This window comes from Pogonomyrmex barbatus, unplaced genomic scaffold (genome assembly GCF_055798465.1).
Source record: "Pogonomyrmex barbatus isolate J1 unplaced genomic scaffold, ASM5579846v1 scaffold3, whole genome shotgun sequence".
Lineage (NCBI taxonomy): Eukaryota > Metazoa > Arthropoda > Insecta > Hymenoptera > Formicidae > Pogonomyrmex > Pogonomyrmex barbatus.
The window spans coordinates 10,977,323-11,003,074 of record NW_028297127.1 but is presented as its reverse complement, the minus strand read 5'-3'; the positions used below and the strand labels follow the sequence as shown (position 1 = coordinate 11,003,074).

The 25,752-nt window shown below is 36.6% G+C and overlaps 1 protein-coding gene across 3 annotated transcripts; it reads left to right on the top strand.

The window, feature by feature from the left end:
* Window positions 1–109: 109 nt before the first annotated feature.
* LOC105429551 (uncharacterized) lies at window positions 110–25,739 on the top strand. 3 transcript variants are annotated; one of them, XM_089079609.1, is made up of 13 exons: window positions 110–526; window positions 8,573–8,713; window positions 11,859–12,032; window positions 12,331–13,549; window positions 13,798–14,728; window positions 15,438–15,811; window positions 15,887–16,037; window positions 16,439–16,664; window positions 16,747–16,912; window positions 20,086–20,215; window positions 22,841–23,104; window positions 23,329–23,586; window positions 23,658–25,739. In XM_089079609.1, exons 2-13 carry the CDS (start codon window positions 8,575–8,577, stop codon window positions 23,844–23,846), a joined length of 4,221 nt encoding a protein of 1,406 aa, XP_088935735.1. In that variant the 5' UTR covers window positions 110–526; window positions 8,573–8,574; the 3' UTR covers window positions 23,847–25,739. The 3 variants fall into 3 exon arrangements, with proteins under 3 accessions (XP_088935735.1, XP_088935736.1, XP_088935737.1); XM_089079610.1 differs by having other exon boundaries at window positions 110–624; XM_089079611.1 differs by lacking the exon at window positions 8,573–8,713.
* The last annotated feature ends 13 nt before the right edge of the window (window positions 25,740–25,752 follow it).

Here is a 25,752-nt window from a genome sequence, read left to right as displayed (position 1 = left end):
ACGATCTCAAATTGTACGTGTTATCCCGCCGAGCTTCAAACCAAGCGACGCTTGCTATCATCCGAACAAAGTCCCCTCCGTTCTCCCTTCCAGGATCGTTTACACCAATCGCCAGACGAGCCCGCCTTCATACAGTGATGTTGCCATGGAACACAGTGGCGGAGCACTCGTTGCCACGACAGTAGAAGTCGGCACGTGACGCGACGCGACGCGACGCGCTGCGCCTGACGAATCGACATCGGTTTCTCGAAAAAAAAAAAAAAAAAAAAAAAATAATAATAAAGAAGAGAAAAAGCTCCTTTTTGTGAGGCAAAAAGGGGGACGAATCGAGCAGTACGGTTACATTACTCTCGCGAGTGTACCCTATTTGCGCGGAGAAAACATGAGTGTTCGCGAGCGCCGGTCCCTCGCATCATTCACGAGTGCCTGGTGGACGCGTTAAAAAAATCGGAGTGCCACCTCTGGAGGGGCCTTTGCTGATTTAGCGAGATTGGAATCCGAGGCTGGACCCCTCTAGGTCGCGTCGGTGAGTCTCGATGAATTCTTTTCCATGGCGTGGGCCCATACGAGCGAGGAATCGTAGGAATCCGTCAAATCAAAGCGAAAGAAAAGAACCCTAAACGTGTATGTATGGGGAATACCATTATGTAGATACCATTATACTAGACTTCAAAAAAAGAAAAACAGTGCCGGTTTTTATAGTGTATATTAAAATATGAGAAAATAAACAAAATAATTTTTAAACTTAAAATTTTAGTATAGAGTCATTTTATATTACATATTTTCATATTTTATATTACAAAATTGTATGCGTGTAAATTTTAACGGATTAAACATTCTGAGTAGAAAGGTAATAAATGTCTATTCTTTGCGGTGTGAATTTTTAAATTAACTGAATTGCAACTTGAAGATTACTGTACGTCAAAGAATGTCTAAAGACCATAAGTTTACAATCCCCGTATTTATGTCGAATACGCTGTGCGATACGGAAACTGAAAGTTTCTTACGCGCCGTCAACTCATTGCAATGTGCGCTCCGTTTCCCGTATGCGCATGACATCACGTCTTGAATAAAAAATTTCTGATTGTTGGATAGGCCAAGGACGCAGGCTGGTCAGCGCTATCATTAAATCTAACTTTCATTATTCGGAAAGAGATTTGGTTTTAAAAATGTAAGAATTCAATTTGGCGGAAATAAATTTTTGCCAATTCCCTTTAATTCACGCGTCACTTTTTCCTTCTTTAAATATCTATAAAATTAAAGTGACAAGTCTACAGAAGATATTCGCATTACGTTCGCGAGCGCTTGCATTCTGGTCGACACTGACACGCTGAGCCGGACATAGCGTGAAATAGAATACCGCCTTACGTCCTGTGCTCGGAATGCACATTGAAGCGTACAGAACTTAAGTTCGGATTTTTATCTATAGAGATCACTTTTCCGATACTTCACTCCTTTAACATGGGAATTCTTTTACCATTGCGAAATGGATGTAAAATTGATTTCTCCTCAGCGATCGAGAATGATCGATCAATTTATTATTATTTTATAATTTTACACTTATAAAGATAAATAATTATATTACTTTTACATTGTTTTTTGGGATCACGTCAAAATCGCGAAATAAACAAAAAAGTAAAAAAATAAGCGGGACTGGTGGGACGGCAAATGCAGCGTGACGGCGTGATGATGGCAACGACCTGAAGAGCTGTATACAATCCAGTCACGATTCTCGGTGGAGGTCGTGACCTTGCCGATATGCAGGATACAAGGGATATGGAGAACACTAGGCGAATAATCCTGTATTCATCGGGAATCTCAATTACGTTGAGTTAATCCCGCAGACATTTGTCAAACAATTTATAAAGGAAATAGGTAGATCAGATAGAAAGTCGGTGAGGAGTTCATCCGATATTGAGATGTTGATAAACTAAATGGGATTAAGATTTGAAAGGAGAGCGGGGCTTAAAGATTTGAAAATAAATCACCTGATCAGGAGCAAAAATCATGAAATATTCATCTCTCTCCGAGAGAAAAATTTAACGGAATTTGAATTTCATCTCGCTAGCCGTAAGGACTCGCTTTCTACATATGGATGGTTTTGAGCGCGAACCTGGATCGATTTGACGAACCGTTCTTGCCCATTGTTGCACCCCATGAATTGTCCGTTGTGAAGCAGCTGCCTATGACCTACGGTGCGTACGTCCCTTACGCCGAGCTGCCGTTCTAACAATGCCTCGCGAAACGCATGGTTGCTTCGCGAATCTCCCTTTTTACTAGATTTCTCTATAAGGGACGCTTTGGTTGAAACTTGGGAGAAAAACCATTTATTCCGCAAAATTATAATAGATTATTTTACATATGTACAAAAAAAGATGTTCAGCTACTTCATTTTACTACACATAAAATAGGGCGATAGAAATTTACGCGAGCAATTGCTTATGTTTCTAGCTCTAAAATCACCGTCGTCGGACGCTGTGAAAATACGCAAGTTGTATGTTCTTGATCTCGGTTTTGGAGTTTGTCTCATTCTCTAATGCTGCCAGTAGAACCCGCTAAAAACGAGAGCCACCCAACAATTTAACGTCATTTATCTCTATTGCCTTTATACGGGCCCATTACGTCATGCCGATTTCTTCGTTGCCGTTTCTCATTCCGACTCGCAGCTATGCAAACGTCTCGTTTTCGTCACGCGAAAGAAGAAATTTCTTATCGAAATTTTTCGACGTGAATCTGAATAAGGATGCGCGACTGAGAAACGCAAACAGTAACAGATCGATAATGTAATCGATGCAGCGAGCGTTACAAATACCGGCTGGGAAAACCAGTTACACTTCGTTAAACATGTTTTGCTGTTTCAAAAGATTCGTAACGCCGGTAGATCGACCTTGAGAATAAAGACCTCCTGAATATATGATTTAATGCATTATACCTGTTACGACTTATGTTTCTATACTACTTTCGCTTTAATCGCTGAACAGCGTAAAATGCTACTTCCAGAACCGTGTCGAGGCGGCGTGTATTTTTCCCTGATTTTATTTTAATATTCCAACCGATCTAATGTACGCATCATTTAAATTTCCGAGAGGCGCGGCGTTAATCGAAGTCGATTATAAAGCGCGTGCAACGCAAGCGAGACTTCTACGTCTGCCCACATAATCTCGTTCGGGGAAACGTGTGGGAATTTTGTTTGGGTGGAAAAAGTGAAAAAACGAGCCTACGCGCCTACTTTGTACTTGCGTAGATTTTTTTTTTTTTTTTTAGAAAAAGGGAAGACAATTAGAAACGAAGAAAATAATTCGAAAGAACTTTCAACAGGGATTAATTAAAGAAATATATATATATTTGTATAGAATGCCTACGTGAAAAACAGCTTGGATACAATGGAAGAATGAACAATAACACGTGCTTGTTATGTCAGCAAACGTCGGTTAAGCTATCCATCAAAATCGCGCACAAACAATTATTTCGAGTCGCACGTCTACTCCGCTATCCTATCGCTTTCGATAAACATCTCGTATGTCTATAAGCAGTACATCGGTGTTAATGTAGCTCGACGGGAAGCTGTTTCCAAAGGGTTTGCGTACGAGAGGAGCGGTAAAAAAATGAAGATGAAGAGGCAGAGGAAGATGCGGTTGCCAGGCAGATGTCGCCGGCAGACGAGCGAAACTGGTGATTCGTGAAACATTCGCACGAACGATTGTCACGCGATATTACGCATATGTGCGATATTACGCATCTCTTCCTTTGGACGTATCGGGTTGCAACATTTCTCCGAGTTAGTTGCACGAGTTAGTTTCCTCTCTATAGCTTTCCTTTAAATCGTTAATCATCGCAGACGCAATCGTATTCTACATCACTTGGTCTCAATTGTCTCAAACAATTCCGACAATTATCATATGCGTCCGTATCGATATGGCGGGTGACAAGCTAACGGGGCAGGCTGTCTTCGTCAATGACAAACTCCGCAGTCCGATCCTTATCGGGCGAACGCCATTTACAGCGAAGCCTGGTGTCTTTCGAGAGAGAGAGAGAGAGAGAGAGAGCCGCGGTCACCCACCCGTCACACGATGGTTCACGATATTTTTGGTCCCGTTCTCTTTCAAGCGTAATTCTCTCTCGGAGCCGCCCTGAACGGGCTAACGTAGCGAGTTATTATTCATGAAATTGAATCTTTCATACCGTGACAAAATCGCATGAGAGAGAGAGAGAGGGAGAGCGCCTCGTGCAGCTTGCGCATATACAAGTCGCCGCAACGGATGTTCTATATGCGGCAGAACGGAACGGAGCGGATAGGACCGGACGCGGAGCGCTTACGCTCGGTACCTGACACGAACGTGCTCCTTCCTGCTAAAACTGTTTCTGTAAATAAACCAGCATCCGTCGAAGCTCAAAGCTCAAAGAAAGGGAGGCTCCTCTACTCGGCCGTCTACCTCTTTATAACCGTTCCCTTCAGGATTCAGGATTGCATAACGGATTTATCGATCGTTCGTCGATCAAGCCTTTTGCGATTAAAAGTCACTTTCTACACGGAAAAAATTGATGCCATGATTGATCGCAACGTTTTCTATGATTGAAAAGGGAATGTATGTGGACTTAGATTATATCGAGTAGATATGCTAAGATATGCTCATTTATACAGTTCTGACAACCGTGGTTTTTACCATAAAGTAACATTTCGTTAAAATATCCTTATATAGCTGCTAGCTTCAATTTAAGAACTATCGCTCTCTTTCTAATGTAGTCTACAGAACAAATAGTACAATTGAGAGATCTAAACTGAGTTTGCACAGCGCAGTACTAAGAATTTAGTTTCATTGCACTATATATGTAGAATAGACAATGTCATCACCAATTCGCCAACATCACCAAGAATTTTTATAAAATAAAATATGTTACATTGATGATGCTTTTGACGTATATTATTATTGATACAATTGTGAATAATTACAGATGCAAAGCAGCTTAATTTTCAAAGCATAAAATTTAAGAATTTCTTCCTTATTATCAAAAATAACAATCAAAATAAAATATTTTTAGATTACGTTTTTAAATTAGTATAGTTAGGAACTGAAACTAGAATAATCATTATGATTGTAACATATCTTTCCTATGATTGGGACAACTACATAGAATACTATGGTTCCCATAACTTTTCTGTATGGATAAGCGAAAAGTAACATTATTATTTTATTATAGCAATCCTAATTTTTTTCTCTGTGTAATAAATAACAAATCATTGAGAAACGCTGACTTCATTTATCGAAAGTAGATTTTATAATAGCAATCATTATCTAACCAATCACTAGATCTATTCTTTTTAGCTAAATTTCTTGTACCATTCATCTTTTCTGGTTTTTTTTTCTGTAACGTGGAAAGATAAAGAGTAAAAACTGAAGTTTAGTTAAAAAAAACATGCCTATTTTCGACTTGTCTGAATTTTATACTGCATTGTCAATACCTTCTTGATTTTTTTTTATAGTGTCAGAAATGTAAGTATTTCAAGCAAGTATCAAGTTGGTCCACTCTGTACGTCTTACAAAATGATAAAGATAAAGCTCATATCTCCGTAGGCGTCGCGGATGGCGGGGCATCTTTGTAAATCATTCCGCGTGTGGCGCAACTGACGTCATCGGCAAACGTTTATACTATCGTGTTAACTGCCGCTAATAGAGAACAAACCGTTGACCTATTGAGCCAAGCTCTACCAAAAAAGTATATGTGAGAGTGATATCGGCCCCGATTAATTACATCATCTAACTTACATCTCTTGTCGCATTCGTCGTAAGTACGGAAAATTCTCGTATCGTTTTTTTTTTTTTTGCAAGAGCTATAATTAACTAATCTAATCTCAAATTAAGATACCTAGGCGTTAAGGTGTAATTTGCACGAGAGAGGCGTGACTACGTGTTTTTATCAAAACGCTATCATTGTGTGATATCGTCTTGCGTGCAGGCAAACATTTGCGTTCGCCACATTTGCCTGCCGTCTCTCGCTCCCTTCGTATCTTTCTGCTTTTAGACAAGATCTTTCATATTATGTATTTACGGCTGCTGTGTGCTGTGTGGTATGAAAAAATATTTTCGATCCAGGCGAGGGAGACTGACGCGTCGGGGAAAGATTACCATCAAAAACGGGAGAAGTGAGGTATCCAAGGCCAAGTTGGTACCAACTGTATTTGCAGACGATAATATGTTGTCAGAAGCTGGTGACCGTATATAGCTGCAAACTCAAGAAGAATTCGCTTTCATTTATTTTCAATTTGCCAGGTTTATCTTCGAAAATTATTCACAATTCTTGATATTTAACGGTGCACGGATCTTTTAATAATTCTCTCCTTCCTTCTTCATCGTCATAATCGTTTTTAATATTTTTCTTCGATGAATATAATTTAGATATCTGGATTATATTTACATTTTGTATTTTCAATTTTTCACATTTGTACATTTTTACAAATCGTTTATCTCACCTGCATATGGGCAGGTGCCTACTGTTGGAACGGAGTCACGCGAGAGCGGACTTGCAAGGACGACACACCTGCGCTTTCGGTACCTTGACTTTAATTGTCAATTGAAAAATTTATGACAAATTTACATCAATTTTTGTAGCTAAAACTAAAATAGAGCTTTCTCTTCTAGAGTTGTGCAATTTCTTTCGCGATCGCCAGAGCTTTCGAATTATGGCGAGTTAAACCTCATCGAGTTGACGCGCTTACATCGCGCGTGTGCGCATTACTTATTGTCGGGTATCTTATCAAATGCTCCAGTCTGGTATTCCGAACACGAGAGACAGCGAATATCGATCCAACCACGATTTCCAAGAGCACTCTTTTATATTAGTTCTGAGCTCATACGATGAACTGCGCAATAAGCTGACGATCTACCAGATTTCCAATGTTGACCTATCAGCAGTCTCGGTTAGCATTCGCGAGAGAAGTGACGATGTCGCGATATTCGGTACACACGCAGAGCCGAGAGATAATGATAAGACTTCTGCTTCCTCATAAAGATCTCAGCCCCAGACTCAGAAATTCAACGAAACCCGACGTCTTAATCGTTGGCTTTAAATTACTCGCCGATGAAATCTGAGGAGGTGTAATTTAAGCAGATTGTGGGTGCAGTACATGATAACCGTATAGCGCCATGAACCGGTCGTTTAGTCGTTCGATCGCAGGATCGTAAACTACTAAAATTTCATGTATGAAAATATCGGTCTTCACGGAATGCTTCACGGACAACGGATAAAGTGGAATCGAGAAAGAATGCATTCTCCACCAAATTTATATATTTCTGAATTTCGTAAATTTATAAATTTATTTTTTTTAATTTATATTTCTGAATTTTTTAATTAATATCAATTCAATGAGCGATGCAGAAGTATAAAACTTACAAAATCCCGCATTACTTTCAACAGTTTTTATTATGATACAAATTTGCGGGAGTAAGTGATTCTATGATCGTGTTGCACTATTCTGTTTCTGTTTTTTTTAAATTTCTTTTTATGCATTTTCGCTGCATAAGCGACTCGACTTATAGAAATTGCAAATGGGATATGTTACTTCCTCGTGGTCAGACGCGTTAGCAAAGTTCAACAGGACGGCCTAACGTAATGCGCTTAATTAAAGTTGTTTCAACTCGTTAAGATCATTCACATGAGATGAACAACCCTATAAACTGCATGCAAGTACAGCATTTGCAACGATAAGTTTTTAGCTTGACTTTCTAAATTTCTTTCACATCAGACTATATAATCCATAACAATAGATTCAAGTATAAGAAATATAGATCTATCAAAAATATAGATAAAAAAAGTAGAATAAATCATGATAACCAAAAATACCTTAATACAGCCGCGATATTACGAGAAATCTCTGCAGAAGATGCAGTAGGTCGCAAAAAGGTTAAGAACCCCTGACGTAGACTAAGTTTATGATGGGGCAAGGAGCAAGAAAAAAAAAGAAGATAGAAAAATCCTTTCCCGTCTCGGAAAGACCGGTTTTTCGTCCCTGCTTTTTCTTTTTGGGCAGCCCTCCCCATTCTTATCCGCCAATATGAAGCTCCGCTCGTAGAATTCATCTGGATCGATCTCTTGTGGAACGATAGCCATAATCTTCGACGAAGTCGTTCGTTGTAGCTAATAATAAGGCTCGGTAAACTATCCCGCTAGGTGGTATATATCCAGCATCGAGTAGCATAATTTTAATGGTGTCCCCCCCCATGGTGCATATGCAAATTCTCACAGCTACTCATCAACCATCCCTGCAAAACTACTGTAAAGCTTTTTTGTAATTTCGCGAGGATTCTTGATATATAAAGCTTATTAAAAATATTGTTTCTTTTTTCCTTACATTATGTTATGGCGTTACATGGTGAATCGTTAACTCAACTACCAGAATCAAGTGATTGTATGGCTACAGCGAAAAACGATATGGGATCGTTCGCGTGATAATTGATGAAATTGGATAGTTACGTTTCCCATCCGCCGGTCTCTCTCTCTCTCTCTCTCTCTCTCTCTCTCTGCCTCACCTGTTAATTTATCGCGCATTTATTACGAATACGCTTTTGTTTTGCAGGCATGGCGAGCATAGCGGCCGCCGGTCTCGAGGTGCACGAGGCGGGTCGGGCGTTACGCGTGCAAACGGAAACACCGCATCTCGTCTCCATGGGAAGCGGTCGACTGTCGACGGCCGTGACTTTGCATCCTTTACCCGAAGGTTAGATACAAATGCGATATGTGATGGTTTATTTTGCTTTTTCCTCCATCTTGGACGACCTTGGCAATAGTCTTTTTCAAGTTACAATTAATTTAAAATATCTAATTATATTTGTCAATTTATTATATTTAATTATACCGAACTGGAGACGCAATTATATCTTGAAGAGCGAAAGGAGAAAGAAATAAAGTGTGCATTGAGACGGCTTTGGTCCGTTTATTTTATTCACGGAATATTTTCCTATTATCCGCGTAGAACGAACGAAACTGATTCTGGGCTGGTAGCAACAGATAAACTCATCGCCACGTAACCAGTGATTCATCCAGTGTCTTAATCCAAGGCTCGAATAGCGTTGTCCAAACTGATAAAGCTTTACAGCGCTATTGGATTACCGATAGAAATTACCATTGCTATGTGTAGCATTAAGTGGAACAGCTCGAAACAGAGAAAAATATAGTGATTTATGCTTTCGTTCTTCATATTATTATGGAAGAAACATATCGAGAAGAGCGTTAGCGATAAAATTTTTAAATATATGATATATTTATCAGACAAAAAAACAGATGCTGTTTGCCATCAAAAAAGGTGAAATATTTACGATAGGAACTATCAAGACCGTAGTATCTTCCACTGCAATATGTCGAGCTTGATTTTAGACCTTGTGTATAAGTGCCACACGACACACACACACACACACACACACACACACACACACACACACCACACATATATAGCGTACAAAGGAACTTACTTGGCACATAAACGGATAGGGTATATGAAGGCTGTTCTCCCAGCGAGCAGGGCCGTTTTAAGAACCCCATAGACCCTACATTTCCGTTCTGTAAGAATAGACGACGGTAGCGGACTGAAACAATAACGCAGTTCGTAAAACGGCGAGCAAATTAAACAGACGCAGGCAACATTATAACGATGTTAAACTACCGCGAACCCGGAAATTGAGGGAGGGAAGAAGATTCTGAGATAGAGGGATAGTAACCGATATAGAAGAGAATTTGACAGTTTGTGTACTGCCCACTGTTTGTATATTTTAGAGTGCCTTAAATATAGTCGGTGCGTCATGCAGCCGAGCGTAATGAAATTACGACGCGAGTCAAAATTCGAGATAATTTTTAGATCGGCTCAGGGAAGCCGATTGAAATTGAGTTTCACAAAACAAAGAGATGATAAAGGATGAAAATAGCTGGACAGAGAACAATATAGGGGAGTACACGTACTCGTGTGGATCTGATGCGAATAAAGCTACCTAGGGCGGATACATATGTACCTGCATAACACTTGTATGAAGACAGGACGCGTAGGATGGAATTGATTGACAGGAAGTTATCTTCCGTTCACTATGACGACCGAATAATGCAACGCTATCGGGAAATGAGCTTTTCTTATAAATCCGCATTACGGCATCAATAGAACTCAAGTTAGAAAATGAGAATAAAGTGAATTATAAATTAAAATTCTCAGTTCATGAAAGTTTGAAAAAAGTTTCTAATTAAAATTTAAAAATCAGTAAAATTGTCTCATTTGTTAAGGGTTTAACTGCAAAAATTACTTCGAAAATCGGAACTATCGGGAACTCTAGAACTTTTTGGGTAAGAGCCAGAATTTTATCAATTATATCGAAATTCTGAAAATGGGGACGCTAACGTCATAGAATTTACTTTTTCTTTGTGCACCTGTCTGTCCGTCTGCCGGCTCGCTTGCGTATATGCCGGAACGTCGTGTCTCCTTGGAATTTATGATCATGTTTCGTTTTGAAATCACGAGAAACTTTCTCCGATATAGGACAATGTGCTTCTAAAGCATAATCCAGTGTTTCCATAAGCTGCAGTTTATACATAGCTCCCAACTGACTGCTATATTTGAAATTAATATATATATATATATATATATATTTAACCGACCAGGCACAATAATTAACGTTCGCGGATTACAAACAATATAAATCTATAGGAACAAATATCTCTAATCTAGGCGACATATAAATGGACGTGCCACATACTCTTGTGAATACTGAACATCTGATTCATCTCGACATGTTCGCGGGGAGAAAAAAATTAGTTCAACCGCTTAAATTATGCGTCTAGGTACTGTACTCGGACATATATTTATATATATTTCCTACAACGGGCGCCGTAGCCAACACACATTTCCAAAAAGACCGAAAATGCAACGAGAGAGTGCACGACCGCGCTAAAACTAAATATAACTGCAGTCCTTCGTAGAATGCACCACGATTTACCCGCGTCGCGCAGAACGGAACCCGTTTAGAATTATTCTATGGAAAATAGTGCGAGTTGTTTATCGATTTATCGAGAAAGGATTCTGCACAGCTGTGAAAAATTTCTCTCTCCGCTCTCCGTATGCATTTTACGAATATTTACGTCTTTTCAGATCGCCAGAGATAATCGGCTCTGGCAAATTCAATTCGAAAAGTCTAAATATACGCGACAAACCTCCTACGCTTGTTTCAAAGTGTGCAAACTTTTACGTTTGACAATACTTCGCTTCAATTCCGTACTTCCGTACTTACACACCGTACTTGCACACCGAGGTTTCCGTGTACCAGGCGGAGAATACATCCGGCCATCCTCGTTGCGACCAACCGGGTCGTTGACATTCCCAGAAGGCTCAAATTAATATTGTAAACCCACGACGGGTTCCACGCGCCTTTCGGAAAATCGGGACTTCCGTGAAACGGTTCCGCGGATGAGCTCGAGCATCCGATTATGTCGACTTCATATTCCGATACTCGTGGGAAACCGCTGCCAAAATAAATGTAACTCGGCGTATTACGGTCGGGAAGTGGCGTTACTAAGCCCGCGAGAATTTCGATCGGAATGCACACGCGGCTCCTCGCCTGGTTTCCATTCAACCGTAACACACGCGCGAGCGATATTTAGTCACGCTTCCTGATCTTCCTCGCATCGCTTTTTTTTTATCCCACCGTATCTCCCACTTATTCAAAAAGTACAAACTGATTTTCTCAAGGGAGTGAATGACTTTGGGACTGCTAACGGGATTTAGAACGAAAAATACGATTTCTGCGGCGCTTGATTCTTCTCGAACACTTTTTATCTCTCGATCTCACTCGAGAAAGTAAGTTTATTTTTTTATTTTTTTCATACAGGTAAGATCACGCTTGGATCAAACCGAGATGCGGACATTTTGGTGGCCGGCACCGGCGTCGAATCCGTGCATTGTGCGATCGAGAACAATAACGGCGTGGTCACTCTTCATCCCATAAATGGCAATACGTTTGTCGATGGTGTATCGATAAATTCGCCAGTGAGACTCGCGCAAGGTAAGAGACCTTGGCCTAAATACGAATGACCGTGACCAGTGCGCAGACGTCCTAAAAAGAGTAGTAGGATAACAAGAAAATTCTTCTACAGCTAAAAATGATATTTTGATTATAAATTTCTCGATATTCGATATATCGATGCAATTATTATTACGTGGAAAATAGAGATATATTTTTCTATTTATCGCATTAAAATCCGTTTGGTTAGATTAAATTAAATTAAATATTTTTCTATGTATTAAAGTTACGAATATATTTTTATAAAATCATTGTAAAAAATGTGTTAAATGTGTTTCAGGTTGTATGCTATCGATAGGCCGATCGAATTATATGCGCTTCAATCACCCAGCCGAGGCTAAACACCTACGATCCGTCCTTCCCCACTCAAGAATCTCAATGGCGCCGATAAGTTTTGCTCTACCTGACGGCCAGCCACAGGAGAATCACCATTTGGAGCGAAAGCCACCAGTCGCACCGCGGAAATCTCCCAGGAATTCTTGCTCCGATGAGGAGATGGGTTTTCTAAGCAAGCTGACCAAATTCGAGATGCTGTCGAAGCAAAACAGGACTAACTGTGTTTCGCCGAAAGTTTTTCCCGCCGGCGCTCTTACGACAAACGTACCAGCCGACCAAATTCTCGGCCACTCGAGATCGTCGAGTCTGGTGTCCTTGACAAAATCTCCAGTGAACGGTTTCACCGCAAATGGTAATGCCGATCTGTTATCACAGAGCTCGATCGGTTATCACGACGAAGCTCGGCGTCAGCGATCGGACTCGCGTCTCGGTACACCAACTCGACCGAGTGCGAACAACTTGCAGTGTCAGAATCACAATCAGATCAGGATGTTCTCGGCGGAAACATATTTGAAAACGTGCAAGCCGTATTATCACGAGAGTAACAAAAATGCTCGATCACCATCCTTCGGAGTGACATCTTCTCCGAAGATCGTCACTGCCCGAAGTGATGACCTCATGTCTCGAAGTATGACCTGTCAAAGTTCGAACGAACTCGATCATCTTGTCGACCGAGATTTCGATATGAGCCAGAGCCTTATCGTTACGAAAACGACTACCACGGAATTTGTACAATTGGAGAAATATGGATCGAATCCGAGCATCTGCAATCCCAACACCGGTGAAAATACCAATGTCGCGATCTTGAGGCCGTCTACCGCTCATGGCTTCGGATCGAATCCAAATATCAAGCGTATTCTACCACCGAGTCCGGCGTTTAATCGGAATCCGAGGTACTGCGAGCAAAAGAAAATTTACGCGAGGGTCAAGAGTCCTACCCCGAGTGTTGGCAGCAGTTGCTCCCTCGAAGAATTGCGAGAAAGGCAAGCCGACGCGGAGAATAAACGTAGGGAGGCGGAGACCAAGCGGAAACAAGCACAGGAAGAGAGGTTGCGAGAGCAAGAGGTCGAGAGACAAGAGAAAATGAGGCTCGAGGAGATCTTGGCAATGTGTGCCGAATACGAAAGACAGACTACCGTCGAAAAGCCGAGGCAGCCTAATCGGTAACTATCCGTATTTTCTTTCAATATTATTTCCTCTTAATCTCAATCTTCTTCTTTCTTCAATTTCAATTTTTACTTTTTTGTTTCTAATAATTTTTTTCATGTTGTTTTACATTTGAGAAAAATTTATAGAAACATATTTAATGATTAGATATTTCTTTTCCTTTCATTTATTTCTTTCATTTATTTATTCACTTCTTGCAGAGAACATATCGAGTATATCTAGTACATAATAATATAATTTGCAGAATTATAACAAATGGATCTCTTCCGCGTGACAAGAGACTCGGTTACACTTCGCCTTTCGACAGTCCGAAGAGTCCGTCAAAAAATCAGCCGCATTTCTCTTTCGATGCTGGCAAGCAAACCAATTGGGGCACCTCGTCGTACGAAAACGTATCTGTGCAAAATTCGAAAGTTATTTTTCAAAATGGCAGTTTACCCACCAATCGTAGGGATCAATCTGCCCAAGTTGACGATCATTCGAGTGATGTTTCTGCAGGATCGCCACATGCAATTGTACCGAGTAATAATCAACTGGCGAATTGTTCTAGTGTTCATAATGCGAATGGCAGCTTCTCAGGCTCGATTTCTCGTAGCGGTAATTACGAAAATGTTATTCCCGGCAATAATGATAAAAAGAGCGGCAGTTATTGCGATCGAACGGAGAATTACGTAAAGGCTGATGATAATATCAAAGGCTCGCCGTCCACATACGGCACGATTAGACTGAACGGCACGAAAATCGAACCGCAGCAAGCGACACAAAATGGAAACGCGAGTCATTACGAAAACGTCGTGTTATCCCCATCGACGCGGAATAACAATCAAAATCATTCCATACCAAAGAAAAATGGTCAATTGTCAAACTCGTGCGAGATGATAGAAAACAAGCTGGCCATATCGAACGACGACCTCCTGGAGGCGATCGAGCAGTTATCTATGCTTTCAAAATCCAAAGAAATCTGCGTGACTCCTAAACGAAACAATTCTGAAAAAGATAACGCGAAATCGAACGAGGTGAAAGCCGACAAAAAGAGGAAACAACTGGAAGAGGAAGACAGGAAAAAATACATAGAATTTTTGCAAAATGAGAAGCTGCACATTCTTAGCAATATGGATGCTCTGAAAAGAAGTGTCGCCGAAATCGAAATTCAGGAAGAAGAAATTAGTAGAGAGGTAACTTTTTCGTATTCTGACGTTGCTTTCTAAACAAGACTGAACAAACGAGTTCGCAGTTTCGTGATTGTTATCTTACATTACGCGTATCATATATTAAAAGAGTTGTTTATTTGTTCGCTTTATCCCTTTCTGGGCATGGAATACTAAGACATCCGACTTGTAAGTATTTGTTCTATTAGATAATAAGATACTTATAATTAATATTAAAGTATATTCCTAAGGACAAATTCCAACAATCTTCGTTATCTGCGTTCAAACATCGTTTCTCAAGTTATATTTAGATACACCTCTTCCTGTAGATTCTTTTTCTAATAACAGATCTCCATGTGATGTCTGGTTAGTGTTTGTGTTTAATGTTCAATGCGTGATATTCAGATACAGAGTGATACAACAATAAATTTCTCATGTAAAAATAAATTTAAATAATGATAATAATTTTTCAAAGCTTCAATTTCAACATATCGATTTTGAAAATTTTTTTTTTAATATACGTTGACAAGTTAGCAAGCTAATAGAAAAATAATAGAAAACAAAATATATTAGTGTTTAGAAATTGAATATAAATATTACGTGTACGAGAAAATGATGTGTCTTGTAAGCATTATTATTATCTTGTTGATATCTTGTGTTTCAATAAAATTTGATTTAGAAATAGATTCTCAAAGATATTAAAAAATAAGTATGCTGTATGCTTAATGTTTAACAGCTCGAATTGGAGAAAGCGCTTTTATTCGCGGAGTATGAATCAGAATCCTTGAAGCTCTCGCAGGACGAAGGAGAGAAGATACAGGTGCAAATGCGAATAAATGAACTAGAGAGAGAAATGGCGGAGGATAACGCAACTCACTCGAATTTACAAGCTGAAGCCAAACAACGTGTTCAAAAAGCGCAACAAGTTTGCGCTCGATTGGACGAACAATTGGCCAATTGCACAGATGAAATTATGCAGCAGGATATTGCTGACAAGTTAACGGCGCAACAAGATATTCTAGAGAGTGAAAGAAAAGCTTTCGAGGACTTGGAGTTTCATCATCTTGAAGAAGAGGCGAGTAAATTGGCCACAAGAGAAGAGTTGCAAAGGTAATAATTGTACAACATATTCAACTTTCTTAATACAAATTTTTCTTGAAATATCATGTACATGTATTTTTACAGATATTTGAGCGATCTTACGAACAAGATCGAAAGTAGAAAATCGCAATTGACTCATTTGGAATCGCAACGATCCGAGGCAAAGAATACGGCGACCAAAGAGGCTAGGAGTTTAGAGAGACAGAAATTAGGACATTTGAAACGATTGGAAGAAGTCAGTAAAATAATATAAATATAAGAAATATTAATCCATTAAATTGATGTAAACTCAAACATAAATGATAAACTAGATTATAAATGCAACTTTCTTATATATTTTCCAACAAAAGCGATATAAAAATTATTAAGTTGCAAATAAATATCTCGCATTGCATACTGTGTTTTAACTTTGCTAGAATTATCGAGCAATCATTTTTGACCATTTCTATTTTTTTTTTTTAATTAATATCTTTTTTCTTATAGACAGAAAATGAAAAAAAATTTAATGGTATCTCTTTGATATTAAAAAAGAAATATTCATTAAAAAAATAAAAACAATCGAAGATGATCGTTATATATTTGTAGTGTTAATGGATTAATATATTGCGTCTTTAATTAATTAATGACTTTTGATAGGCTCGAAATCGAGTGCGAGAAATAAACGAGGAGCTTGGCTACTTGGCCCAAAATTCTAATGAATATTCTGAAGAGAAACGGTCTCCGAGTAGAGAAGATTTCGACAGAATATCCAGAGTGACCAATGATTCTCCTATCGTAAACAATCAAGGTAGTTTAGGAAGGAAAACAATCGAGTCACTAAAGGAAATCGAGAGAAATCGACAGCTTCATTTGGCTAAACAAGGTATGCAAATTATATCAATCTATAAATGTTATAATACCATACATAAGAAGAATGAAAAATAAAAATATTAATATTTTTCCAGGGAGTCAAGTAATTTCGGAGGAAAGACGTAGAGTCGAAGAATTAAAAAGGCGCGTGCAGGATGAAGTTCGCTCGCAATGGGAAGAAAGAAAAATGAATTGTGCATCTTTCAATAGCGTCGAATCTGGCGAAGAGTCTTCCAGTTATTCTACCGGACCAACAGAAAGGTAAGTAAAAAAAAAATATCATATGAAAATATTTACTTTTTCATTTTACATGATGGACGCTTCAAAATTTAAGAATATTTTTATTATAATTCTTTACATTTTGTTAATTAATTCGAGATTTAAAAGAATCATTATCATGTTATATTATTATTTTGTAATTCTTTTTCTCTTTATAAATAGTCGTGGAAAATGGTTTCCGCGATCTAGAAAATTGTCATCTACATTCTTTCACATAATAATAATAATAATATTCTAAATATTTGCATATATATTATAAATTGGACTGCTGGCTACAGACGAGCGTTAATTATATCGTATAAAAATCAATGCGTACAAACATATGCTATTTGTACCATAAAGTATGCGTGATACAAGACGCGTACATTATCGCGCAGTATCGCAGTTAATCGCAACGACCTTTCCATCGTTGATTGGAACTTATTACGAAACCTTCCTCGATCGACACACCTCGAACACGTTGTGTATAGACTATAATAGTCTGAGTGTATTCTATATACGTCCGACACAAAAGCTTCCCAATCAATGCTGCAAATAAGTATTTAAGATATTCCATGATCAAATACTTTCCCTTACTACATTCCATTTTTTTAATGTTTTCACCATAATAAATAATAAATATAAATAAATTAGAAAGAAGAGAAGAAGTTGAGTTCGGGAGAAGTTTATTCTGTGAAGTTTATCAGAGATTCGGAGAATTACATTTGGCCTCGTGTCTACACTATTAATGCTGCTGACAATATCCAAGATATTGTTAAGAGCAATTACTGATCGCGTGCGAGGGTCGCATATCGGTGTTGGTTTGATCGACACGACTCGGCTCGAGTCTTCATTCTCTTCATTCGTAGCGCAAAGTAGGCGGGGCGTTATCGCGCGATACGATATCTGTATGTAGCTGTATGTCTTCCCGTGGCTCTACTCGCGTTAACGTGTCACGTATGGAAAATCAAGGGAAGATGCGGGAATGTTCGGAACATTATAACGCGATAAGTATAAAGAAAGCGAACGACGACATCGTAAACGAGAGAAATTAAGATGTGCATTTGATGAGCTCATCATCGATAATGCTCCAAAATGAATCCGAGAGAAATGGGTGAGATGGTGCTGAACGAGGCCAGAGTTACGGGATGCAATTTGATCACCTGCCTCACTAGTAATCGTTGTTATCTCTGCACTAAAGATTGGATCTGCGACAATTGTTATCATCCTCTGGAAACTCACGCGCGCGATATTCGTCAACGTTATTTGTAAGTCATAGATTTTTGAAAAAAAAAAAAAAAAAAAAAAAAATTATTTTTTCTGTCAAAGAAAGAGAACTGACGAATACCTATGTGAAAAATTCACGAGACGAAATCAATTCCTCGAGTGGTATTTTAATATGAAAATATAAATTCTAGATTGCTTAATGCTTATTTTAATTATTTTTCTTTAATGCATATTTTTTTGTTCAAAGTAAACTGAAACAAACGTAAGTCATAAAAACGTAAAAAAATATCATGAGGAAAATACGGGAGAAATAACTATTATTGAGTAAATGCAAATAAAATAATTATATTGCATTAAATATTAGAGCATATATACAAATGCGCGTTAGAACTAAAATGAGTCTAACAAGACAACACATTGCAAAAAGTAGAACAACACTTATCTTTTGACCCCTTCATAATGTATCCATGTGCATAATGTGCACGTATATATAGATATGCAAACTGTATTCGAAGATGATGTAATTAATTGTGTGTGCATGTGTATATATATATATATATATATATATATATATATACATGCACACACAATTAATTACATCATCATATACATATACATTACATATATATATATATATATATATATTATTTGTATATAACAAGATAAAAACTCAGAAACGTTATAAAATAAATAATTAAGATCTTACTAAGATTCCCTGATTACGTTTCTACATTACGTTTCTACATTATTGATTTTTACTAAAATTGATTTTGACTAAAAAAGTTAAATAATTGTAATTTTTTAATTATCAGTAATTCAATAATTAAATCATTAAATATATTTTGTATTTAGAAAATTTTAATTACAGATTACAAATATTTATTAAAGAATATATTATGTCATTTTTACATGTATTTCGTTAAATTCCTGCGTTATCAAACTATTTGTCGAAATCGAATCATCATAAATCAACATTTAATACGAACGAGACTATAATAAAATGCATCTACATAAAATTATTTGTGATAAACTGGATAATTTAAAGATAAACTATAACAGTAGACAACTAACCGCGTGCAATAGTAGTATAGTAATACTACAGAATACACATATAGCGTAAGGTTCTATCGGTTCTAGAGCCGCTACTGGGTAAAAGAAGATAGAAAAATTAAATAAATTACTAGAAATAAATTACTAGAAGAGGATTAGAATCAGAGGTCAGTTATCGGGAATATTTCTAGTCAACCAAGGCCAAGGCTGGCATGGCAACGAGATCGGAATGTTCGGATATCATTCGCGCTGCATTTAACATTGTAGAAGAATTAAATGCTATGCCGGTGGTATCGTCGAACCGGTCTACCGAGTCACTTTGTACTTGTTAGGTTTTAATAATACCTGCCTTTCGCTATAGTCGACTATAGGCCTCGTCCTCTCCTCAGTCTCGTGATGCTCAGGAGCTAGGACCGTGCTTTTCGAACTGCACCGCGTGCGTTTCTTCCACGAGGACGTCGAAGATACCGAATAAAATTCGCGACATTCAGTGTTCACGCTCTAGTTAATAATAGCGCTCACTAAATGTGAGCGGCGAGAAGTTTCATCTCAAGTATAAATAAAGTGTAAACATGCTTCGATAGTACTAGGAAGAATTGTGATATATTACGCGACATGACAATAAAAATCGTCAATCGGATTATCCATATAATTTTCTATACTTTTAAACACTCACTATTTAGGGTACACTTTTAATATTATTTACTAAATTAATTTATTATTATTGTAGCATATTTTTTGGATAATAAATTTAATCGGTATTTCCATTTTGTAAGGCGTAATGACTAAATGACTATATAATTTTATATTTAATTTTATTTTTAATAACTTAAGCAATGAGTAAACAATGAAAACTTGTGATGTAATTGCAATTAAATATTATCGATTTATTTCTTCAGTGGTAGCGGAAGCACCGACGGTGCGGAAGGCGGAAACAGCGAAAAATTATCTCCTAGCAAGCTTTCGGAACTTACTTCACCTAGTCCAGGACCGTCGAATAATTCTTATAGTTTACTTCAAAATGATAACGTAAGTACAAAATAAAAACCATTTTACGTTTAAGTTAAACTTCAATTTATGTCTCAATTCACTTTAAGATACTTTATTTTAAGCTATACAAACGTCCATGAAATGTTAAAGTCCCTTTCCAAAAAACTTATATTTCAATACACATTAATGTCCAAAAATATTTTATCACTCACTCATACATAGTACTAAACTCAAATACATATATATATATATATATATATATATATATATACATGTATATGCAAGACGTTACACCGAGTAAGCGAGAGCCTATCTTTCAAGCTATTTCTGCTCATGTGAATTTTATCGCACACCTGTTCAAAGAAATATTTGTCTCTCGACAAGAGCCTCTTCTCTTAAAATTTTTCAGTGATCGTGCAAGCGAGATTTCTTTTACCTCGAGACGCGCTTACCTCGTGTCACAGACATTTATTTATTGTGCAAAATACCATACACTATTGACTTCTCTCATACATAAAGAGACAACTTTTTATGTAAATATATTTTTCTAAGATTTGCATTTTTCTTTCTTTAATGTGGGACTTCACTGGGTGTGTTGTTCTCAAGAGATTATATAACAAAATTAATGCAATATAAATAAACAGTATTTTTACTCGTTTCTTTTTTTATATTTCTCTCTACTTCTTTCCTCTTTCTGTAATTTATCATTTCACAATCGATTACGTTGATATTGTGCTATTTTCTTTTCGGAAAAAAAAATATTATTTTTTTATTTATCCGATTTATTCCGGCGTAATTCTAAAAAAAAATTTCACTCTCGTGCCAACCAAATGCAAAGAATTTCTAATTCTGTGGACGAGTACTTGCACAGGACGATTCGCAAGAAATATAAACAGTCAACGGAAACATTCGAAAGGAATTTATTTAATATTCGAAATACCTGGAATAATTTGAGTCATAATCGGAAGTCGGGACAACAACAAATACACAAAGTAGATCTTTCACAATAAATTCGTCACGTGTCAGCTATGCTGAACGCGACTATACGCGATTTTCTTTATAGCATTTGCATTTTCATGCAAATGTTTTGGCAATTCAAAGAAATCGTTCGGAGTATATACTTTCGCTTACACTGAAAAACAGCGAATTTGTTGCCGCCGGAAGTCCGTGTGTCGTTTTGGCCCGCCATACGTCGCGTCTACACACACGTCGGAGACGTACGCATTTTCAACACTGACATTTCGCAAGTATACCCATTTACATTCTGGAGCAAGTGTTTTCGTCATTGCGCACGTGTTTTTCCCGGTGTGGCATGCATCTGGACCCCGATACGCGAATACGCCGTGCGTATGGATGGAATTCAGAGAGCAGCTTGTACCTCTCGATAAACGTGCTTTTGTAAAATCTCGATCGAGCCTGCGATAATTTATAACGACAGAATTAATGGCACGTCGAATTCGCAAGACTCTTTTGCAACTGACCCCTTTTCGCGTATAGATATATTTATAGAAGTATGATAAATCTTCTGCGGCATTACTTTATAACGTTTAAAAAAAAATTTTTAATTTTTAACAATGTCAAAATGTCAAAAGTGGGAGAAACTTTTATAAATTAAATTCTTAATACGTGTAAGTATCCATTTCCTATAGCATATTCCTAAGCTTTATGTCGTCAAAGAAAAAAATGTTCGCGTATTATGCTCCTTGCATTCCTACCACTTAGCATTGAGTGAAGTGAAATGTCCGCTATAAATTAATATTTGTGATGAGTCATCACATTTGCCGAGCTGACGGAATTTCTCATCTCGTCTGAACCATTCAGCAACCCACTAATAGCAAATCATCTTTGAACGAACGTTTTGACGTATTAATACAATATAATAATATTGGCTAATTATGGCTCAATTATTTAAAACGAAACAACAGTCTTTTTGACAATAAAGAATAACAATTTAATCGATCATTTCATTAATTTCCGTTAATTACTTGTCAAGTCTCGGTTTATCTTTGTCCAATGATATCCGATCGTAATCCGATCGTAATTACATGACAATTATATTACATTTTTACGATAGCAAATATCGTTTTTTTTTTATTGGACATTTTAATGATCTAAGTTATTCGACCTGTTACGTGGAATTTTATGAATGAATACTTCGAAATTTATTGCACGGGCGAATTTTAGTGTTAAGCATCTGGCGAGTGGGTGGGAGTCCGGAGTTACATTTTACGGCGGGAATTATATCAGTGGACGACCGAGCCACTAACGTCAGTCTTTCCCCGTCGCTTCATTCAGACCTGTCCAAACGAGCGACATCTCGGCATAGTTGTCATTGTTATTCGCAAAGTTAAATAAACTTCTTGAATTGCGTGCAATACGATGTCGCTTATGTGGATAAGTTATATAAAAACCAGAACAAAAAAGCGACACGTCAAAAGAAACCGTGAACTTTACAGATATGTACGCGAAAAGACTTAATTTAACCACATTATTATTAATATTTTTGAAATCATTATTAATATTTCTGAGATTATTAATTAAAATTTGAGTATAATTTTTATTTTTTTGTATATTTAAAATTGCACGTAATAAAAATTTCCTTAGATGGAAAGACTGTGGAAAGTTGTTAAAACGAAGTAACGAGAATATGTGAATTATTTCTAGATGAGAGACGACAGAAGAACATCGATGGAAGGTGAGAGACTTAGTGACAACAGCGGCGGAGGTGGTGGTGGTGGTGGTGGTGGTGGTGGTGGTGGTGGTGGTGGTGGTGGTGGTGGTGGCGGTGGTGGTGGCGGTGGCGGTGGCGGTGGCGGAGGCGGAATTATCGACGGAAATGGAAGTCGCCCGCTTTCTCAGACATCTAGCGAGATGGATACCCTTGGACCACTACAACCTGTCAAATATCGCGAAAAGGCAAAACTTCAGGTAACTACCTAAAATTAGTTGTATAAAAATGCGACATAAGCAACGACGGTGAGAAAAAAATTGAAATGATTCTTTCAAAAAAGATTAATTTTTTTCTTAAAGAGATTACATTTAACTTAAACAGTTTAGGATCGCGATTCTATTTTCTTGATATGGAGAAAGTTTTGATTGATTGTTGCTAGGATGCTAACGGATCAAAATTCAATGGAAAACAAATTTTACAGAGGCCACTTACGAGGTACCTTCCAATCAAATCGGAGTCCTTGGATCTAAGGCATCACATAGAAACTGCTGGACACCAATTGCCTCTGATTTATGATGTTACGGTCGACACGACAAGTTGCAGTGGTTATTTATCAAAAATGAGTAAAAAGTTTCACCATTGGAACAAGCGATGGTTTGTATTTGATCGCAAACGGAAGACATTGTCTTACTACAGCGATAATACGTCAAAAAAAGCCCGTGGCGTAATTTACTTCCAGGTAAGGGTCGGGATTTTCTTTATTAAGAATTTTAATACTGATATCAATTAATCAACATTAATGCATCGTAGTCGATCGAAGAAGTCTATGTGGATCATATGAACACCGTCCGATCGCCACAACCGTCTCTTACCTTCATTATCAAGACTACGTCTAGACTTTATCATCTCATGGCACCCAGTCCGGAAGCTATGCGTGTTTGGGTAGACGTTGTATTTACCGGGGCAGAGGGATATCATGAATTCGACCACGGCGTTTGATTCATAGTTATTTATAAAGTAAAACAAAATTTTCACGGTCCAGAACTTTTTGGCGAAACACGAGATTATAACAACTTCTGATTTTTAATAACTTTATAATTCATAAGGAATTATATCTAAAATGAGAACAATTTTCGATTATAAAAACAAAAAGAAATAATGCATAAAATGTGAAATATAAATTAGAAGTAAAGTATAAATATCCTCTTTAATTTATCTTGAAAATATTTAATAATTTTAATAATTGATATTATAATTATTATTATTCATTTTAATAATTATTTTAATATTTTTATATTATTACATAATATAGATATTTGCTATATTAACAAACATTAGAAAATTTTTTCCATATTAGATAATATTCCTTGAGAGAAAGCATTTCCATGTATTAATCTTTATAAGACACGAGCACGACAATATTGAACAAGAAAATAGAAACAGACGGGAGAATTGGGTTGCGAAAAGATTAGAAAGAAGCAGATTAAAAATGCGAGGCAGCTAAGCGCAGATTAAAAATGCGTAAACTATTTATATAACAAAAATAAAAGATACTTTAATTAAATATTATGAATTTAAATAATAATAAGCTTAAATTGTGTAAAGCTTATTATAGCTTATAATAATAAGCTATAATAAGCTTTACACAATTTTATTAATACAGTGGTAAATTCAAACTATTTTATGTAGTTTCGCTAGTATTTCTAATCGGCTTTCCTTTTAACTCGGAATCATCATTTCTTTGAGAATGCCATACGCTTATCCAAAAATGAAAGGATTTTGCAAGGAAAGAGCTGATAATACATCTGACAATAAATCAATTTGTTTATTTTAATTTAGAATAGGATTTTATAAAATGAGGTTCTTTGACCTATTTGTACTTTGCAAAAAACAGTAGAGGTCTTGGTAAATACAAGATACATAAAATTATAATTGCTTCAGAATTTGAAGTGTATGTAATTTAAGATCATATTCTTGGTAATATATATTTCTTTAAAATTATTAAATTTTGTTCTATATTTTAAATACAAAGAATGCACAAATTTCATAAATTGTAAAAATAACTATATATGGTATTTTTGATAAAATAAATACAAATTAAAGCACGTTAATAAACAAATTTTAAAAATATAAATTTTATTGAGAGAAAACGTTTTATATATATATATATATATACTGATAAGATATTTTATATTATTTTATGTATCAAAGTTATAGATCTTATTTTCGACAATCATCTATTATCACTTCAAGCACTGAACTATTCGACCTATTTGAAGAAATGGGCATTAATAATACGTCATGCGCAAGTATTAATCATTACCATCCAGATTAATTATAAATAAATCAATTTAAGTTTTTTATCAATTTAAGTAGATAAGTGTTATTAGGGTTTGTTAAATTTTATAGATACTTCTAATCTAGTCTTCCAGTGTATAAATACAAGAAAATTTGTGAAAAGTTATTGAAATAATTGAACAAATTATAATAAAAAGAAATTTTACGAAAATTTATATGCGTTCGAAAACTGGAGGGAAAAAAGCCAATATTTGTAAATATAACATACAATTGTGCCGTTACTTTACTGCGTGAGATTCATATTTTGATATCATGCCATACATATGCCAAGGATTAAATCGAATAAGACTTCTTAGTATTTTATAAGAGGTCCGTATACATCTTAAGCTGAGACTTATTTTATATAATAAGTATTATAGCAAAATTAAGACTCTTATTGTATTTTAATAACATTGCACATATTTAAATAAATATGCACTTCATTTAATTTAAAAGATTATGTAAAAGATGCATGAATAATCAGACAATATAATTATTCGAAAATTTAATAAAATCTGCTATACTGTTTAAGTGAAAAATATATATTTACATCAATATAGCAATATTT